Consider the following 20,501-nt stretch of genomic DNA (forward strand, 5'->3'; position numbering starts at 1 on the left):
TCTGAACTCGTAGACACGGCAAACGAGATCTGGGGATTCTTACCAGTGCACTATGGGATACCTACCTTGCCACGAGCCAACTAAGAGATTTTGAGCTTTGTAATCAGCCGAGTTGGAGCCAAGGATCGGCTCCAAACTCATATGTAAGAATGAAGGCGAGATAGGACTACAGAACATCCCCATTTAGACGTACTGTTGCAGGTGGAGGGTGGTTAACAGAACCCTTTTCAATCTTTGTTCAGAAACAACTAAGACCAGTCCTTGATACCTCCAATATAGTATTACGAGATTCAAATCAATTTATAGGTAATTTGTATGGCCCCGTACATACCACTATCATACCTAAAGATTGTTTGATGGTTACTATGGATGTTAGATCATTATTCACCATCATTCCTAACAGAGAAGGCATGGAGTATGTTAGTAGCTATCTAAATCAACATAGTAAATATGATAGCAAGATGGTGGACTTGATTTGTCTTTTCCTTGAAATCAAACTTGAAAATAATGCATTTCTATTTGATGGTGTTTACTACCTACAAACCTCTGGCGTAGCTATGGGCACTTTGTGTGTCAATAGCTATGCCAACATGGTTATGGCTGAATGGGAGAACAGGTTTGTCCTAAGGGCGCATGAATTCTCTGGTGTTGTGAGCTTTTATAATAGGTTTGTAGATGATGTATATATGTTCTGGACAGGTGGTGATGATAATCTACACCGGTTCTTAGATTATTTGTATGACACTACATCCTTTCTAAGGTTCCCTATAAACTGTTCCGCTACTGCAATAGACTTCTTAGATGTTAAGGTTGTTAGATTACCTGATATGTCTTTTGATACTCAGTTATTAAGGAATGAATGTTTTAGGAACTCATTTCTACATAGAACGAGTATGCATCCCTCATTTGTGTTTCGCAATGCTGTTAAAGGCCAAGGCATGCGAGCATCAAGATTAAATGCACAAGATGTAGTGTTTAATGATGAATTAACTACTTTGAGGCATTGCTTCGAGAAGAAAGGATATAAGAGGGAGGTTAATCAAGGACTGGAACTCAGTACCACCCTTAGATCTGGTCGGGGGAGACCATATTTCTCATAATCAGGGCAATGAACGCTCACATAGTGCAATTGGGGTACGTAGACATTTTAGTTTCCCTATACAGTATAGTAGTAATGTGCATGATGTCATAGGTATTATAGGTTCATAGGTAGGTACTAGGCTATTGGCCCTAGGGCCTATGTAAGCCTAGCCAAAAAGGTACCATGGCTTTCGCCACCCAAGAACATTATTTTCCTGTGCCCCTGTCGAGTAGAGCTACAGAAGTGATACTTCGGGTGAATTTCCTATTTCCCATACAATCATCAAGATATTTCTTGAAGAGTGCTACTGAGGAGCTTTGTTTGATACAGATAGGTAGTTTGTTCCAGAGTATGAGAAGTCTCTGAGACAGGAATCTATCCCTCCAGCATGTTCGGTTTATCTTCCCTAGAGCGTGCTGTTCGGAGGAATTGGGATTTCTTTAAGTGGAGCATGTCCAACAGCTCTGAGTTTGACATAGCTTTGTATGTTAGGCAGAGATCGCCTCTGAGTAGGTGATATGCGATGGAGTAAAGCTGGAGTTTGTTGAGATGATCTGCATAGGGCATCTGTTTGAGGCCGGTAATCTTCTTTGGGAGGTATTTCTGCAGCCTTTCCAGTTGTTGTAGAAGTCTTGTGAGGTATATACCAAAAGGGGCATTGTGCTCTATAATGTGTCTAAAGAGTGATGAGTAGAGGGAAACAATTACCAATCTTTTCCTGGATGAGAAACCTTTTGTGATGGGGTGTGCCATGTAGAAGGATTTCCTGACTACTGTGGAGATGTGATTATCAAAGGAGAGACTATTGTTCACCTGTGTCCCAAGGTCTCTTATCACACTTTCGGTGTTAAGTAGACTACCGCCTATGTGGTAGTTCATGGGTACAGAGATCTTAACAAAAGGGATGACAATGCACTTTTTAGCACTGAGCTTGAGGCCATAGCTTTGACACCAGGCATCTGTCTCAGTGAGGCCTTTTTGCAGGATGTCCACATCGTTAGGAGTTTCGATTATGGCTCCTAGTTTGCAGTCATCTGCGAACTTCATTAGGCACAGACCTTCTGTGTTAACCTGTACTTCAGAGAAGTAGATACCAAACAGGAGAGGACCCAGGACTGAACCCTGTGGTACTCCACTTGTCACTGGTCTGAAGTCGGATTTGGAGTCTGCTACTTTCACAGTGTGGGTTCTGTCAGTGAGTGAGTCAGTTGGCAACCCATCTTGTGACATGGGATTTATACCTAGTTTAGTGAGTTTATCTATAATTCCAGAGTGGGGGATGGTGTCGAAAGCCTTGGCAAGATCTAGATAGGCTGTGTGAACCACCTTACCCTCATCTATGGCTTTGGTGACTGCTTCAAAGAGGTCTATCGGGTTTAGGAGACATGATCTGCCTTTTACAAACCTGAACTGGGTGGGGTTCAGAGTTCGGAGATTATCAATGTCTTTGTTTATAAGTTCCCTGATGATATGTTCTATAGCCTTGCAGACCAGGCTCGTCAGGCTAATGGGGCGGTAGTTCCCGGGGTCCATGGTGGTTCCCCCTTTGTGGAGTGAGATAACCGTTGTTGTGCTATGATTGCACATGGTACTTAGGTGGGGTGCCAGTTTGTTCTGTAGTTCATGTAGAACGCAGCTTGGGATTTGTCAGGTCCCATGGATGCTGTGTTCTTGGCTTTGGAGAGTGTGTTTTTTACCTGTGCAGCCGTGATTACAGGAACTTTGCATTCTTCTGGTATAGAGATGGGCCCTTTAGGGGTGAGAGGGGGGGTAAAGTTAGCACTGAGCCTATCTGCCAGGATGTTGACAATATCAGTTGGTTCTGTATATTTAGTGCCATTGTGCTGTAACTCATAGCAGTTCTGAGTGCTGCCATTGAGATTTTTGACATAGCTATAGAATGCTTTGTGGTTGTCTTTAGAAACAGTGGTGATTTTGTTTTCATAACTAGCTTTGGAGGATTTCATGGGGGATCTCAGAGCTTCTTACTGAGGCTGACCAGGGAGTTCCTCCAAATCATGTGATTTTACTCTTTTTTTGCAGCAGTTTCTTTCTTCTATTGTAGTTTGTTTATGGCAGGGGACCACCAGATTGGCTTCCTTGTTTTGGAAGATAGCATCTTGGTTCTGTTAGGGATAGCATGATCCATGCACTTGTGTAAGTGCTTATAAAGTGCATTTGTGTAGGATTCAGCAGTTATACCTCTATTGTCCGTCTGCATGGGTGCCATGACGTTTGCAACTTCTGTCTTAAGAAGCATGAAGTTGGCTTTGGAGAAATTTTTTACAGTGGTTTCCCTAATGGGGGGGTGGGGGGGATGTGGATGTCTAGGGTGATTAGCTTGTGGTCGGATCTGACCAATGAGAAAATGACCTCTGGTGTGGAACACCGGTCACTCATGTTGTTAATGACCAGGTCTAGGATATTGCTGCCTCTGGTGGGATGTGGATAAGCTGATCCAAAGCATTGGAATTTATGAATTCCAGAAAACGTTGAGCAAAAGAGTAGGTACATGAGTAGTTTTCTCAGTTAATGGTGGGGTAGTTGAAATCGCCCATTATTAGGGTGTTAGGTTGTACCCTAATATTTTCCAATGTATCAAGAAATGAGGAGTGGGAATCCTGGGGCATGGTGGGGGATCTGTAGCAACCTACAATTTGGAATGCGGTCTTGCTCAGAGTTAGCTGCACTTGGATAATCTCAGATGGGGGGGGGGGATGTGGATGTCTAGGGTGATTAGCTTGTGGTCGGATCTGACCAACGAGAAAATGACCTCTGGTGTGGAACACCGGTCACTCATGTTGTTAATGACCAGGTCTAGGATATTGCTGCCTCTGGTGGGGATGTGGATAAGCTGATCCAAAGCATTGGAATTTATGAATTCCAGAAAACGTTGAGCAAAAGAGTAGGTACATGAGTAGTTTTCTCAGTTAATGGTGGGGTAGTTGAAATCGCCCATTATTAGGGTGTTAGGTTGTACCCTAATATTTTCCAATGTATCAAGAAATGAGGAGTGGGAATCCTGGGGCATGGTGGGTGATCTGTAGCAACCTACAATTTGGAATGCGGTCTTGCTCAGAGTTAGCTGCACTTGGATAATCTCAGATGCATTATGCTGAGCAACTAGCCCGGAGGTGTGGATATCCTTAATGAATATGGACACGCCTCCCCCTTTAGTGTTTCGGTCCAGGTTAAGTGGCCGAAAGGTGTGGTATGAATTATAGCCTGATAATGCAGTGGTGCTCTCTGGAGCCTTGAACCAGGTCTCTGTCACTGCACAGATGTCGATGTTCTCCATTTTAAGGAGTGCCTCGAGTGAGTGCATTTTGAGGTTTAGACTTCTAGCATTGAGTAGCATTACCTTTAGATTTTGCTTGCTTGTACCTGTTACAGTGGTGAATTTGTCATTTGATCCTTGCCTAAAAAAGGCACTATATGGGTGGCAAGAGCCTTAGCCAGTATCCGGAATCCCAAGGGCGACAGGTGCAGGCCATCTCTGGCAAAGTTAAGAATTGGCCAGTTTTACTCACTGATGGGAGAATTAGGAGTATAGTAGGAGATGAACCAGCTTTTACCTTCAAAAATAAGAAGAATTTGAAGAGATTGCTCTGTTACCCTAACAGGGCAAAGAATAGGGATAGGACTGGCAATAGTGGTATTACTATCCCCTGTGGATATTGTAGGTATTGCACTCATATAGAGAGCAGTAATGTTTTTTATAAATCATGATACTGGTCAGAGGTTTTACTTTAGAGTATCAGCAGATTGCAACACCAAGGACGTGATTTATTTAGCCCATTGTGTTGCATGTTCCTGGTTCTATATAGGTAAAAGCAATCGTAGGTTTAGAGAACGCATTCGGGAACATTTATAGTTTATTAATATTAAGTACGTCTTGAATGCACTAGTTAAGCATGTAATGGAGAAGGGCGAGGGCCATTACTTTAAATTTCGGGTGATAGAGTTTATGAAATGCTAAGGCTAGGGGATGTGAGGAATCAAACTGAAACTGTTGAGCTTGAATAGATTGTTAGGATGCAGGCACATAAGGGCTTAGGTTTGAACGAACATGTTCCACTTAAACTTTTTGAAAACACGCAGGCTTCCACTTTTTGAAAACACGCAGGCTTCCGAGATAACCTCTGTATTGAATTATATGTATTATATGTGCAAATGTTTTGAATTTTGATTGTATATAGTTTTTATATTATGTTATCATTTTAATACTATTTACATGCTATATAGCTTCAGTTTATGAGTAGGGTGGGTGTGTCAATTTGCTGTAATTTGATTGGTCATTGAGATAATATTTATATGGTTCTTATCTGTGTTATGACTGCTCTGATGAAGCGAAGTAGTTATTTTCATGAAAGCGCTTATCTTTTTATTTCAGTAAATAAATATTTTTTTCAGTTTCTTGAGTCCTTCTATGTGTTTTTCTGTGTGCATCAAGCTTTTTGGACTATTAACATTTTCTACTCTACCTAAGTCCTGACACACCACCATTTCTTTGAATTTGTAAGCATTATTCACATCTGACAAAATCACTAATACAACTCTTCAAATGCTCAATGTTCAACATTCACTAATGCAGAAGCATCTTATATACTGTTAATATTTACCTTTATTTTCATATGAATGTAATTTAATTAGCAAATGTATGTGTGATTTTTAACATATATTACTTAATGTTTACTCGTGTTTATTACTGATGTCTGTTTAAAAGTGTTTGTAACATTAAAAAAATGTTTGTAATATGTTGGGAGATTTTCTCTCAGGGCCTCCAGTGAAAAGTTTTTTTTTTAACTAAACCCAGTTGAACAAACCCAATAAGCAAAAGCAAAATCAAATAAAATAATTATCATCAATCCTCTTCCCATTTTCTACATAGGGTCAGGGTGTTGCTTCAACTGTTGCCATTTGCCTCGATTCAATATCACTCTACTACCTTCTTCAGCAATCATACCTATCGTAGATTCTCTCTCAGACAATCCATCCACCTCTTTGCTGTACACCCACATTTCCTCTTGCTTTCCTCCTGTCTGTCATAGATTCACAGGAAAGTACTAGGCTAGCTGCCCATCCCATTTGTTTATATCCTTACCCATCCCATGGTTGACAATTATATATTACCCCCAATAAGAATAACCAGGATCCCACCATAGATAATTTATTAAGGGGACCCATGCATGGGATAAAGCATTCAGGAGCAGCCTCCGTCCATTAGAAGCATGGGGAGGGGGGGGGGGCAATCCAGGTGTAAATTTTCTGTTTCCCATCCACAGATGCACTTGATTATGGATGGACAGGGATGAACTTTGTTTTATATAAATGAAGAGTCTTTTCCACAGCAGCAGTACTCTCTGCAAGATATACCTGTCCTTCTCAACTATTCTGTTGATGTTACAGAAGAGGTTTAGATCCCTAGACAGAGTACTTCTGTTGCCGTTTGACTTGCTGATGTACAGTAAATCCATCAGTAATGGGTCAGAGGATGCTTTGCATGTCAGATTCAGGTCACCTTGTAGCAGTCTGCATGACACTGAGTATAGTGACAGGGCTATGAATCGTACCATGAAGGACATGTTTAGGTCTTGTATCCTTTTAGTAAGATATGTCTGTGGGTGCTACAGTAGTTGTATGTGTCTGGACAGATACATGCCAAAGGGGGGCACTACATTCAATGATTGTCCTAACGAGGGCTGAATAAAGGAGGACAATGACATCCCTAGATCTAGACACACTCCTACTGTTTATAAACTGTGCCACAACAGAAGGACTTTCTTACAACGACAAATGTCAGTCAAAAGTTAGGTCAGATTTCTTGGGACCTTCTCATATACTTTCTCAAAGTATAGGAATCTCTTTCCTCATCTCTAGCTTCTTTTCAACTATCTGTCTCACTGCAAACATCAGGTTGGTTATGCTGTATCCTGATCTGACTTTGAATTGCTTATCTCCCATTTTACTCTCTACTACTCTTTTTATTTAGCAATCACCCTTTCCAGAACTTTCACGTAGTGTGACAGGAGTTTTATACCTCTATACTGCCCACAGTTGTGAATATCCCCTTTGTTCTTGTACACACTGGCACTCATCTGCTTATTCTCTAGTTATCTGGGATATGCCTTTCTCTCCACATTGCTATGAGTATCTTCAGAAGCCATCTTCTAATTCATCCAGCATATTATTCATATCTGTAGTGACCTCGTCTGAGCGTGCCGCTTTCGTTGACTTAATTTTCCTTAGTGCTGCTCTTACTTCTTCTAGGATGGGTTCCACTTTTCTTTTATTGTAGGCTATTTCTAGGACAGTGCAGCTTCTGTGGGGTTTATTTCATTCAGAAGCTGCCTAAAGAATTCCTTCCATCTGCCTTTGTTATCCTGTGGACTGGTGAGTAGGTTGTTGCTGACATTTCTTATGAAGGTGTGTGATGACTATCTTCTTTATCTTTCTGTTTTTGCCTTGTAACCCAATAGTTTCTTTGTGCCATCTACTAAGTCACTTTCCTGAAGCTGGTAGACTGCCTCTGATGTCTTGTTCTTCACTACTGCAACTGCTCCAAATAAAATAATAATAAAAAAAAAATATATATATATATATATATATATATATATATATATATATATATATATATATATATATATATATATATATATATGTATGTATGTATAGCTTCCTCCAAGAAGGGCTTATAAGCACCAAGAATGACAGTGTGGGAGGGGAGGAAGCTGTTCGGTTGGTGTATCCTTGGTAGGATACACGCATAGGCTACTGCTGCAGTGAGAATGATGAACATCTAGGTGATGACATACTGAGTTATTATTCTGTGGGTGTCTGAGTTTTGTTTTAACTGATGCCCCTACCAACAAAAGTTCTCCCTCGATTCAGACACTCAGACATTGAAATGCTCGCCATGTGCATTAATGGATGTATAATCTGGCAAGCACAGTTTCTATTTAGAATAGCCCTCTGTAACTCCTACCAGGCATAACTTTACAACTGCTTGAAAAGCAAAGCATTTCTACTCCTCCTTGGGAAATGAGAGCAGTCCAACAGCCACATCTTACTCAAGATAGCTCTCAAACAGTAGAAATTAAATGAGCTTATATTATCAGCATGATGGTGACCACAATGCCCCTACTCGCACAGAAAAGGATAAAATGAGAAAGACGTAAAGTAAACACCTCCCTGATACAAACAAAAACCAAAAGGGAAGAATTAAAGTGCAAGCAAAGAACCTAAATGTGTTAGTGAAAAATCTATTACACTTGTGAAGCAAACTAGTGCTCCTCCATAACAAGACAGACAGTGGTCTGGAATGTGATCATTCTGTATTCTAAGTAGTGGATTTTGTTCTTCTTTTGGTTTTTCCCGGTTAGGGGTCGCCACAGCAGAACTCCGGTCCTCTAATTATTGGCAGTGGATTTTTTTTTTTACGGTGCCGAGGTGCCAGCTCGATGCCTAACCTTCAACGAAGGCACGCCCATTCACGCATGTCTTTTCCAGGCCACTAGACCACGGGGAGGACATGCAGACTCCACACAGAAGGTGCTCCAACCGGGAATCGAACGGGAGAACCTCTTGCTTTGAGGCGACAATGCTACCGCTGCACCACTGCAGCTTATTCTGAGTAGTGAATAAACTGGTCAAGTAAGTCCTTTTTCCTTCCTCTCTGAAGCAAAGGACATTGTAGACTGAGAAAACCATGGTACACAAATAGGATCATAGCAAGTAATCTAGTCAAGTTTAACCGGCTATGTTTAGTACTATTCACTCATTCAGCAAGTACCCAATAGGCCAACAATAAATTCATCACTGATGAAGGCAGGAAGTATGGGCCCAGTGAAAGACCAGTAGGAGAAGACACTTGTAGGGAAATCTCCTGTTGATCAGATGTACACAGGGACCATTACTTGGAGAAACACTGTTTGGAGGCAGAACTTCCTAGGGCCCCAGCTGTATTCTACTACTGTAGTGGGGTAATAAGTTTCCAATTCAGTACAATCACAGAAGATTCCTGGGACCTCTACAAGCTACCAAATGCATTCTGAACCTGCTCCCAAAAAAGATGGCAAGAAGAAGCCATTCATGGATTAAGCAACTTAGTGTTAGATGTTCCTGTGAATAACCTTTCACATAAAAAGAAGCAATGGACACTGTCAAAAAGGAGAGGGACTCATGATGACTTTTTTGTGTCTGTCTGCCTCGTGACAGGTGTCCTTGAACTGATGACCCCACAAATGTGTGTTCTAATCATGATCCTTCCTTAATTCGCCCCCATTTTTATTTCTGCAGGAAAGGTCTCTCAGGTTTAAACTAGCATCAGTGGCCAGAATCACTGTTAAACCTCCTGCATTTGTGACATTTTGAAATGATGAAAGATGAAGACAGTACAGAGATGGTCCTGTTGTCAGATGCAATAATCAGTCTGACCATTTTGAATATGTAGACTGCTTAAGTCTAGAATTTAGATCATTCTACATAGGCCATTGTCATCTTCCTGGGATAACTGATGGGAGGAAATCCAGAAAGTATGAGAAGGTACAGCTGTGTACACTTACCATAAATGTAGATGTTCGAGTGTACTCACTGTTGCAGTCATTGCATTTGGGTAATCCACTGGCAGGTTGCCCTCAGTCGGCCTGTATAACAAAGTCTTCGGTCCTGCGTCGGTTACTGTCTCCTCTTCCATGACATTAGGTCGTCAGGGGTATAAAACACGTAGCCAACGCCATTTTATTCAGTTTTTCTTGCCCCAGATGTCCAGTGCCCCCCCAAATGGGGGGGGCAAAAAAAAAAAAAAAAAAAAAAAATATATATATATATATATATATATATATATATAAATAAATAAACAGTAAAAATATATAAATGCACTTTTAGAAACAAACTTTACCTTCATCTAAAAGCAAATACACCACAAATGTGTGTTCTATCATGAGTGGGGAGCTTTGAGCAGCCTATCTGCCCCTGGAGGAGTGATCTCAGCACAGAATCTTGTTTATTGTCCGTTTTGGGCTAATTCCTAGCTCTTTCAAGTCCCCTGTTTAAAACCTGCTTTAGTGCGGCTTTGCGCAATTTTGCGCATAGAGCAGCCTAAACAGGTTTAAACTATTACAGGCTCCACAGAGTCTGCTCTTCACTTTTTCCTTGGAAGATCTGTATCTCAAAGGAAGCACTCTATTTGCACTTTATAGCCTTTCACTTGCACTTAGAAGAAATTTTAAAGCACTAAAACCTCTCTTATACTCTTCTAAATACTTAACTGATCCTCCTAGATCAGTCAAAAGTAGTAATCATAAATATCCTGACATGTCCAAAGGTCAGTTTCATGTGTACTCTCCAGTCCAGCTGGTGAATATGGGAATATTATGGCAATGTTACAACTGCCTTATCTACACAGACAACTCTCTCCTCCTCCCAACAAACTCAAATATATGTCAGAGATGCAACTATATTGCCAAACTGGAGGCTGAGCTCTCTCGACCCATGACTGGCACAGTCAATCAGGAGAAGAAGGTAACCACACACACCACAAATCCAGTCTCACAGACCTATAGCAACAACAAACCAAACACATAAACACACAAAAACATACTCGGAGGCTCTAAATAAAAATCTGCCTAAGCAGCAGAGACCTCCAAAGCAAACACCCAAACAACTGCTACCCCACAACAATACCCACGTATCACATAGTCCACAAAGTCAGTGTTCCACACAGTCACAGCCCTTAAGGCTAAACAACACACCTAATACACTTGTAATAGGTGACTCTATTGTCAGACACACTGACGTCCCACTCACCAGACTGAACAAGAAGAAGGTCACTGTAAGCTGCCTGTCGGGTGCCAGGATCCGCCACATAACGCATGCACTCAGGTCACTCCAAAGCAAGTACAAATATGACTCCGTCATTGTCCATGCTGGTGTGAATGACCTGAGACGTACCTCCCTGGACTACATGAAAGAGACATAGAGGAGCTCTCTGATCATGTAGCCCAGGCTGGTATGACCCTGACTTTGAGTAGCATCTTACCCTCACCAAGAATGATGCCATAGTATAAAGACAAAATGATAAGCTTTAACAATTGGCTAAAGTATTGGTGTCATTCAAAGGGGATCCAGTGTCTGTCAGCCTGGGATGACATGCTCGACAAGCCACGTTGCTTCGCTAGGGATGGCTTGCACCTGTCACCCCGGGCTTTTGAATACTGGCTAAAGCTCTTGCCACCCCCATAGTGCCTTTTTTAGGCAAGGCTCAAAAGACAAACCCACCTCCATAGACAATACAAGGAAAAAGAAACTAAGGGTAATGCTGCTCAACACCAGAAGTCTAAACCTCAAAATGCACGCACTCGAGACTCTCCTCAGTATGGAGAACATCGATGTCTGTGCAGTAATAGAAACCTGGTTCAAGGCTTCCGAAAGCACCCCAGCACTACCAGGTTATACTTCATATCATGCTTTTCGGCCACAAAACTCAGACCGAACCACAAAAGGAGGGGGAGTATCCATATACATCAAAAATACTCACACCTCCAGGTTAGTAGCACTGCACGAAGCAACGGAAACCATCCATGTGCAACTAACAGTGGGCAAAACTGCCTTTCAGTTTATAGCCTGCTACAGACCACCCTCCCAAACTCAGGAACCCCACTCAGCCTTCCTGAAAACACTGGAGAACATGAAGGTCTCTCCAAACACCATTATATTGGGTGACTTCAACTACCCAAGCATTGACTGGGTAAACTACTCATGCCCACACACCCTCGTCCAACGGTTCCTAGAATTTATAAACTCAAATGCTATGGAACAACTGATCACCATCCCCACAAGAGGGGAAAACATATTGGACCTGGTCATCACAAACATAGGGACTCTATGTTCCACACCAGAGGTATACCCCTCACTGGTAAGGTCAGACCACAAATTAATCTCACTAGACATCCATATCCCATCCCCACCCCCAGCCAAGGTAACCACAGTGAAGAATTTCTCAAAAGCAAACTTCACACTTCTCAAAACCAAGGTATTATCCTTCAAAGCCCCTGGGCCAGTGGAAAACAAGGCTCAAACAGCAGAATCCTTCACAAATGCATTCTATGGACATCTACAGGAATGTATGGATCGTGCTATCCCAAATAAAACCAAGACTCACTCCTCCAAAGGCAGGAGACCTGTCTGGTGGACCCCGGCCATAAATAAGCTATACAACAAAAGGAGGAAGCTACTACATGATAGAACAAAATCCCAAAAAGGGAAGGCATCTCTGATCAGTACTAGCAAGAAGCTACGATCCCTCATAAAATCATCTAAGGCCAGCTTCGAAAGAAAAACTGCACAAGAAGGACTATCACAAGGCCTTCTTTAGTTATGTCTGGAACCTGGGCGGCAACTCCCAGATATGCTCCGAGTTAGTGCAAAATGACAAAAAATACACTGAACCCACAGACATTGCCAACATCCTGGCAGATAGGTTCAGTGCAAATTTCTCCCCCCCCAAAAGAGCAAATATCCATCCCAACAGAGTGTAGCCTCCCAGACATCACAGATGAACAGGTGAGAGCTACCCTCTCCAAAGCAAAAAACACAGCATCAATGGGACCGGACGATGTCCCAGGCTGCGTCTTACACGAGCTACAAGATGAACTTAACCCTCACATTAAGTCACTGTTCAAGCTCAGCCTTATCACAGGATATGTACCCAAGGAATGGCGTACAGCAACGGTGGTCCCGTTCCACAAGGGAGGTGCCACAACAGACCCCGGAAACTTATCGCCCTATAAGCCTGACTAGCCTGGTCTGCAAAGCTATGGAGCGTATCATCATGGAACTCAAACAATGACATCGGAAACCTTCAGACACTGGATCCTACCCAATTCGGCTTTGTTAAAGGCAGATCTTGCCTCTTGAACCTGGTCGATTTCTTTGAAACAGTTACCAGGGCCACAGACGAAGGGAAGGTAGTCCACACAGCCTACCTGGACCTTGCAAAAGCCTTCGACACAATACCCCACTCAGGAATCATAAATAAGCTCACTAGCTTAAATAGCAACCCCTATGTCACAAGATGGGTTGCGAACTGGCTCAGGGATAGAACCCACATGGTCAGAATTGCAGGTGCCTTGTCAGACTCTAAACCACTCACAAGTGGCATCCCACAAGGTTCAGTCCTGGGACCTCTCTTGTTCGGTATTTATTTCTCTGAGGTACAGGCAAACACGGGAGGACTATGGCTGACCAAGTTTGCAGATGACTGCAAACTGGGTGCCATAATAGACTCTCCGGCTGACACAAGCATCCTCCAAAAGGGTCTCAAAGAGACAGATAACTGGTGCCAAAGCCATGGCCTGAAGCTAAATGCTAAAAAATGCATAGTCATCCCCTTTGGGAAAAACAAAGTGCCCACAGACTACCCCATAGGAGGTAATCTATTAAGTACGGAGAAAGTAATTAGGGATTTGGGGACCCAAGTAGATAGTAATCTCTCCTTTGACAATCACGTTGCCAAAGTGGTTAGAAAGACCTTCTATATAGCCCACCTCATCACGAACAGTTTCACATCTAGATTAAGGGAGGTCTTTGTGCCACTCTATTCATCACTCATCCGGCCCATAATTGAATACAATGCCCCATTTGGGATGTACCTTACCAGACACCTGCAGCAACTGGAAAAACTCCAAAAGTACCTCACCAAGAGGATCAAGGGACTCAAACAGATGCCCTATGCAGTTAGGCTAAAGAAACTCCAGCTCTACTCAGTTGCTCACCACCTACTCAGAGGCAATCTGTGCCTGACATATAAAGCCATGTCCAACCTAGAATTAATGGACATGCTCCACCTCAAGAAATCCAAATCCCTTAGAGCTACATGCTCCAGAGACTTAAACCTCAGCACAGAAATAAATAGGACATACTGGAGGGACAGATTCATATCCCAGAGACTCCTTTCACTCTGGAACAAAATCCCAGTCCAGGTTAGGCAGAGCCCCTCACTGACCCTCTTCAAGAGAAATCTTGATGAGTGGATGGGAGATTGTAAGTATACCCCTGGGATCTCTTCTGGGTCCCTGTTAGACAGAGGCACAATAAACTAACCGTAAAGGGGCTATATTCTGTGACCTACTATTCAAAGGCACAGTCTACAAATCTAAAAGGGTGGTGAAAGCCAAACACACTCTGGCTAGGCTTATAAATGCCCTAGGGCAGATAGCCTAGTATCAACCTATGAACCTATGAACAAAGGCTTTTGTGTATAGTGAAGGAAAGAAAAGGTACAGAAAGTGGGATGGCGGGTGGGTAACCCGGACTGCACTCGAACATCTACATTTATGGTAAGTGTACACAACTGTACTATGTTCTTCGTGTTTCACTGTTGCAGTCATTACATTTGGGTAGAATCCCAAAGCTATGCATGGGAGGATGGAACTAAACAGCATCAGGAGCGGCTATAAGGCCCTGCAGAACTGCAGTGGCAAAGCCTGCCCTAGATTTGGAGAAGAGAGGCAAATGATAATGCTTTGTGAAGGCATGAACAGAGCTCCAAGTAGCAGCTTCTAGAATGTCTTTGGTTGAACCCCTCTGAGAAAAGCTGCTGAAGTAGAGGCAGCCCTGGTGGAATGTGATCTGATCCCCTTGGGCACAGGTTTACCATGGTGCAAGTAGCAGAAACGAATGCAGTGGCTTATCCACTTAGAAATAGTCTATTTTGATACAGCCTTCCCCTCTGGCCCTGCAGCAAATGCTACCAGTAGTTGCTCAAACTTTCTTAGAGATTTGGTCCTGTTTAGGTAGAATCTTAGTTGTCTGTGTCCATCCAATGAATGCAGAATCCGCTCCCCCTTGTTCTGCGGATTTGGGTAAAATGTTGGCAGGTGAATGGTCTGGTTAAGAACCACACAGGATACCACCTTAGGCATAAAAGAAGGTCCTGAGGGACACCCTGTATGGGTAAAATATAATAAAAGGCTCCACTGCCATGAGAGTTGTAGTTCTGAAACCCTTCTTGCTGAAGTGACTGCCAAGAGAAAAGCTGTTTTCCAAGATAGAAATTTTATATCCGCAGTAGCTGCTGGTTCAAAAGGAGGCAGGGTGAGTTTTCCAGCACAAAATTGAGGTCCCATGCAGGAGTTGGCAATTTTCTGGGAGGCCTTAAATTTTTGGCCCCTCTAAGATACTGTTTAAGCAGAGGATGAGAGAAGAGGAGCAGCTCTGTGTTGTAATTAGCCGAGATGGCAGAGGCATTGATTTTTACTGAAGAAAAAAATAGGCCCATGTCAAGCATCTCAGTCAAATATTGTAAAATCTGAGGAATACTGGGCTTTGCTGTGTCTGTTCCTTGTGCTTGGTTCCAAGCACAGAATCTCTTCCATTTATCAGCATAAGATTTTATAGTACTAGGCCTTCTGGCTTCCAAAATGACATCCATCACAGATTTACTGAGAGGTGTTGTTTGAATAATTAGTTGATCAGCCATGCTGCAAGATTCAGAGTTTGGAGCTGAGTGTGCAGAATATGATAGTTATTTTGAGACAGTAGATGACGTATTTGAGGAAAGTACCATGGAGGAAGCTGAGACATATTCCTTAGAAGTGGGTACCAGTGCTGGCGAGGCCAGTCCGGAGCAACTAGTATAATTTTTGTTTTTTCCTGTCTGACTTTTAGTAAGACATTGGAGAGTAGAGGCAGAGGGGGAAAGGCACAGACTGATAGGTTTTTCCAGCTGAAGGATAGGGCATCCGCTTTCCATGCTTTTTTTGTGATGAGTTCTTGTGCAGAATTTGCCCAACTGATAATTTTGGGGAGAGGCAAATAGATCTGTGTCTGGTTTCCCCCATTTCTGTGTTAACATGCTGAAAATTTGTGGATCCAGTTTCCATTCGTGTGGGTCCATAAAATCTACTTAGGTCGTCTGCCAGAGTATTTTGCTTTCCTGGCAGGAATTGAGCTTGCAGATGTATTTGGTAAGTCAAGGCTGTGTTCCACAATGCCATGGCTAGTCTGCAAAGGGGGTAGGAATGTGAACCCCCCCTGCTTGTTTATGTACCACATAACTGTGGTATTGTCCGTCTTTATCAGTAGTTGTCCTGGATGAAGTAAGTCCTTGAAGGCTGTCAGAGCATTCTGAACAGCTAGCATCTCTTTCTGGTTGATATGCAGATGCATTTGGTTTGGGCTCCATTTACCCTGAATGCATCTCCCTGCCAGGTGGGCCCCCCAAGCATAGACTGATGCGTCTATAGTTAGGGTTTGGGTGGCAGGGGGTAGAGTGACAGTCCCTTGTTTTGGTGACATGTCTCTGCCCACCAAAGAAACTCCTGTTGTAGGCAGGGAATGAGGGGAATCAATGTTTCCAGACTGTGGCAATGTTGACTCCATAAACTTTTTAGGTACCACTGAAGTTTCCTCATATGCAGTCTCACATATGGAATTAGTAGAATGCAGGATGTCATGAACCCCAAGGCCTGCGGAATTTGTCTTGCAGATAACTGGGTTTTTGTTGCCATTTGTTTGAAGTATGTTGTCAGTTGCCTTTGATTGTCTGGCGTGAGGTAAGCCATCTGGGCAGTTGTATTCAAGCTTGCACCCAGGAATGTAATTATTTGAGAGGGTACCAGTTGTGATTGCTTTTCATTTATGGTGTACCCTAGGCATGCTAGAAGCCTTTTTACAAACGTCAGATGTTGAAGAAGAGTGTCCTTGTCCTCTGCTTGAATGAGACAGTCGCCCAGATAAGGGTAAATTTGAATGCTTCTTTGTCTGCAGAATGCAATTACTGGTGCCAACCACTTTGTAAAGACCCTGGGCGCAGTAGATAAGCCAAAGGGCAGTGCAGAGAATTGGAAATGCTAAAAACCTGCTTTGAAGCGGAGGTATCTTCTGCATGATTCCCTTATTGGTATATGCAGGTATGCCTCTTTTAAGTCTAAAGTTACTAACCAAGCATTCCTGCCTAGCATAGGCAGGAGCTGTTGTAAAGTCAGCATTTTGAATTTTGGAATGTCCAGAAACGTGTTCAAAATCGATAAGTCCAGTATTGGACGTCATGAATTGTCTTTTCTGGGTACCAGGAAAAGTCTTGAATAAAAACCTTGCCCTTTTTCCTTTTCTGGTACCAGTTGAATAGCCCCCATATCCATGAGGGACGTGACTTGTTTCTGGGCCTATGCCCACTGGTTTTGTGGCACATCCGGCCATTTGTTTGGAATTGGCAAAGTATGGAAATGAAATCTGTACCCCTGGGATACTATGTTTAATACCCACTTGTCCTGGGTAATTAATTGCCAATTTTGAGCATAAAGTGCTAGTTTTCCCCCCCAAGGGGGCTGCCAAAAGATAAGTACTTGGTGATGGTAGAGGAAAGTCATTGAGACTGCTTACTGTAGAGTTGTGCTTTGTTTCCTCCAGATTTGGATGTGGAGGCACCCCATTGCTTTTACCTGTAAGAACCCTGTGATTGGTATCTGGAGCCTTTTGAGCACCTAGATTTGCCTTGAGTGGCTCTGTTGGACACAGGACCAATTTTTAGTAGGCCAGTGTCTGCTGAACCTGGGTGGCTGCACTTGCAAGAAATCTTTTACAGTTTACATAGATTTAGCTTCGTCTTCCATTTTCTTTAAAACCTCTTCTGCCTTATTACCAAACAGAGTATCATGCTGCAAAGGGGCATCCAACAATTTAGCTTTAACATGATTAGGCAGATTTTGCTCCTTGAGTCAGGCATGCCATCTAATCATAGATCCAGTAACGGCGGCCCTACAAGAGGCCTCCAAGGAATCAAAACCACATTACAAAGTATGCTTTCCAACCTGTTCTGCTGAATGCAATAATTCCTGTAATTCTTTATTTTCCACACAGAAATAAACATCATTTTCTGTTTCAGTAAGCCCATAACATGCTGTTGATATTTAAGCATATGAAACTGGCAGTTTAAGGCCCTGATTGCCAAGATTGCAGACGTATAAACCTTCTTTCCCCATCTATCCAGCGCCCTAGAATCTCTATCAGAGGGGGTAGGATTTTTGGCTGTAGAGGCGTTTACACTCTTGGGACCCTGAGAAATAGTCTCAGGATTAGCAACAGGATTTTTGAACAGAAATTTGTGGGAATCAGGAACCCTGTAATATCTGTCTGGCTTACTAAGAGCCGGAGGCAGGGAATCAAGAGCCATGCTTGATTCCGAAAACACATCATCAACAATGTCTAATACAGGAGGTATTGCCAAAGGCCTATGCTGAGGAAGAAGAAGGAAATCCCTAAGCCTCTTTTTTGATTCAGAGAAGTCCTGACTCTCCCAGTGAAAATGTTCCCTTAAAGTATGCAAAGTCTCTCCAAAAGAGTAATCCTCAGGAGGAGATGCAGATGGGATGGATTCCTCTGCATAAGAATCCTCACAGGGTGGAAGAGAAAATTCCTGATCAGAAGAGGAATCAGAAGAAATGGAAACCTGATCTGAAGATTCATAATCAGTGCCTTGCCTAGGCCTCTTAGCGGGGGGGGGGGGGGGTTGGGAACCCCTGATCAAGGTAATTAAATCCTCAGCCATTTTGATCATCTGTTTTATTAGGCACAGGGGCCTGAGCACATGGTTCATGCGTCAGTTTTTTAGACATAGAAGATGTTTTTGACCTTGTTTTTGTTGCTGGCATTGGTTTAATATAAAAATGTTGAGGCCTGAAAACACCCTCAGAAGCCGGTGTCTGCTCAGCGGCTCCAGACCCATCCAAGGGAGAGACATCCACAGGTTCAATACTCTGAGAATCTCGTGGCATACTGAACTCCTAATGGATCTTGGTAGAGGCCTGCGACTCAAAAGTAGCGGGTATCAGGGGCTGCAAAAGAGCCTCACTGAGTACCGGCGACAGGCTTAGGAGAAGCTTCGTCGTCAGTTTTGGACCTCGACGGTCTGTCTCTGTCTTTTTCTTTGTGTTTTTTGTGAACTCCAGTAGGTGAATTGCTAACCAACGACATTTCAGGATAATTAAATCTTGAACCAAAATATTTAGAAGCAAAAATATACTGACGCTTAATAGTGCATTGGTTAAATCTAGCACAGAACCGACAGCAAGGCACGTTGTGATCTGGGCCTAGGCAAGGAATACAGTACAAATGAAAATCCTCATGAGGTATTTGCTTCCCACAAGTAATGCAATTAATAACTTTTACTGACATCGGTAAGGAGCAAGTGAAAGTTTCCCCAACAGGCTACTTAGCTTTAGTTTGAAGTCTTCGGTTCTGAAACTCGAATACGAAAATTTCAGGAGTCAGCCGACCAGCACTTGCGATCTTCTCCTGCTTTGGGCACCACGCGGCAAGAAAGACTAAATAAAATGGTGTTGGCTGCATGTTTTATACCCCTGATGACCTGACATCATGGAAGAGGAGACAGCAACTGATGCAGGACCCAAGACTTTGTTATTCAGGCTGACTGAGGGCAACCTGCCAGCGGATTACCCAAATGTAATGACTGCAACAGTGGAACACGAAGAACATGTATAAAAAAAAATGAATACTGCAGAAATTAATGGCACCCCTTTATCTATGGGCAGGAAGCATGGTTAGAAATCCACTGGAAAATAAAATTCTAACAGATGAACCTACTCCTAATAGCCACATGATGTAACATTACAGTCTCCATTAGTGATGCCTAAAGGACTCTTCTGCCTAATAACTTTACTGCTCACAGATGCATCATACTCAGCATTCTGAAGTCATCCACACGTCAGTCAATACTCTGTGGGGAAATGAATAAGTAACTTCAAATGAAAAATAGCAGCATTATACTCAGTAAATGATTCCTGTAATTTTTCACAGTGTGGTACACAAACAAATGAACTTCACTTAGTATGACTTCCTTGTCATCCTGTCTGTTATTTGTGTTGTCATATACCTCAAACAATTCAGCATATATTTCCCTAAGAACAGTCTCTATAAACTTTCTTATTACTGACTGTCAGCCTAATTAGTCTACACTACACAGTGCTAAGACAGAATCAAATGTGCTTCAAGATACGGAAGTTTAGAAATTAAGAGTAGGTTATAAAAATTGCAACATAATACAAAAAAGAAAAACAAACCTTCTTTACAGAGTCCAAAATCCGCAATCTTCACATAGCCATGTGTGTCTAGCAGTAAGTTATCCAGTTTGAGGTCCCTGCAGAAATGGGCAAAGACAAATTAAACATTCCATCTATACTGCAGCAGGTGGGCTGGAAGCAGATAAGGTTCAATATGTTGTAATTATGAAGGAATCGCAGGCTAACAGTGTTCACATTAATTACAAGAGAGACTCACAGGGAAACAGGAACAGTAGTATAAAGCACAAATGGACATGTTTCATACAGACCAGCACCACTAAAAATGTACTGTATTGGTTTTGGGTATCAGCCTTTGGAATTAATCTAGTCAGATGGGCATC

At 42.6% G+C, this 20,501-nt stretch overlaps 1 protein-coding gene across 1 annotated transcript in view; it reads right to left on the reverse strand.

The window, feature by feature from the left end:
- Positions 1-20,501, reverse strand: part of LOC122812231 (serine/threonine-protein kinase N1-like) — a 2,446,550-nt gene that overhangs the window by 265,171 nt on the left and 2,160,878 nt on the right. Inside the window, exon 18 of the mRNA XM_044084586.1 lies at positions 20,161-20,237. Within this exon, the coding sequence (XP_043940521.1) occupies positions 20,161-20,237 (77 nt within the window). The remainder of the gene's footprint in view (positions 1-20,160; positions 20,238-20,501) is intronic.

This window comes from Protopterus annectens, chromosome 9.part0, assembly GCF_019279795.1.
Source record: "Protopterus annectens isolate FY-2018-M chromosome 9.part0, PAN1.0, whole genome shotgun sequence".
NCBI classification, from domain to species: domain Eukaryota; kingdom Metazoa; phylum Chordata; order Ceratodontiformes; family Protopteridae; genus Protopterus; species Protopterus annectens.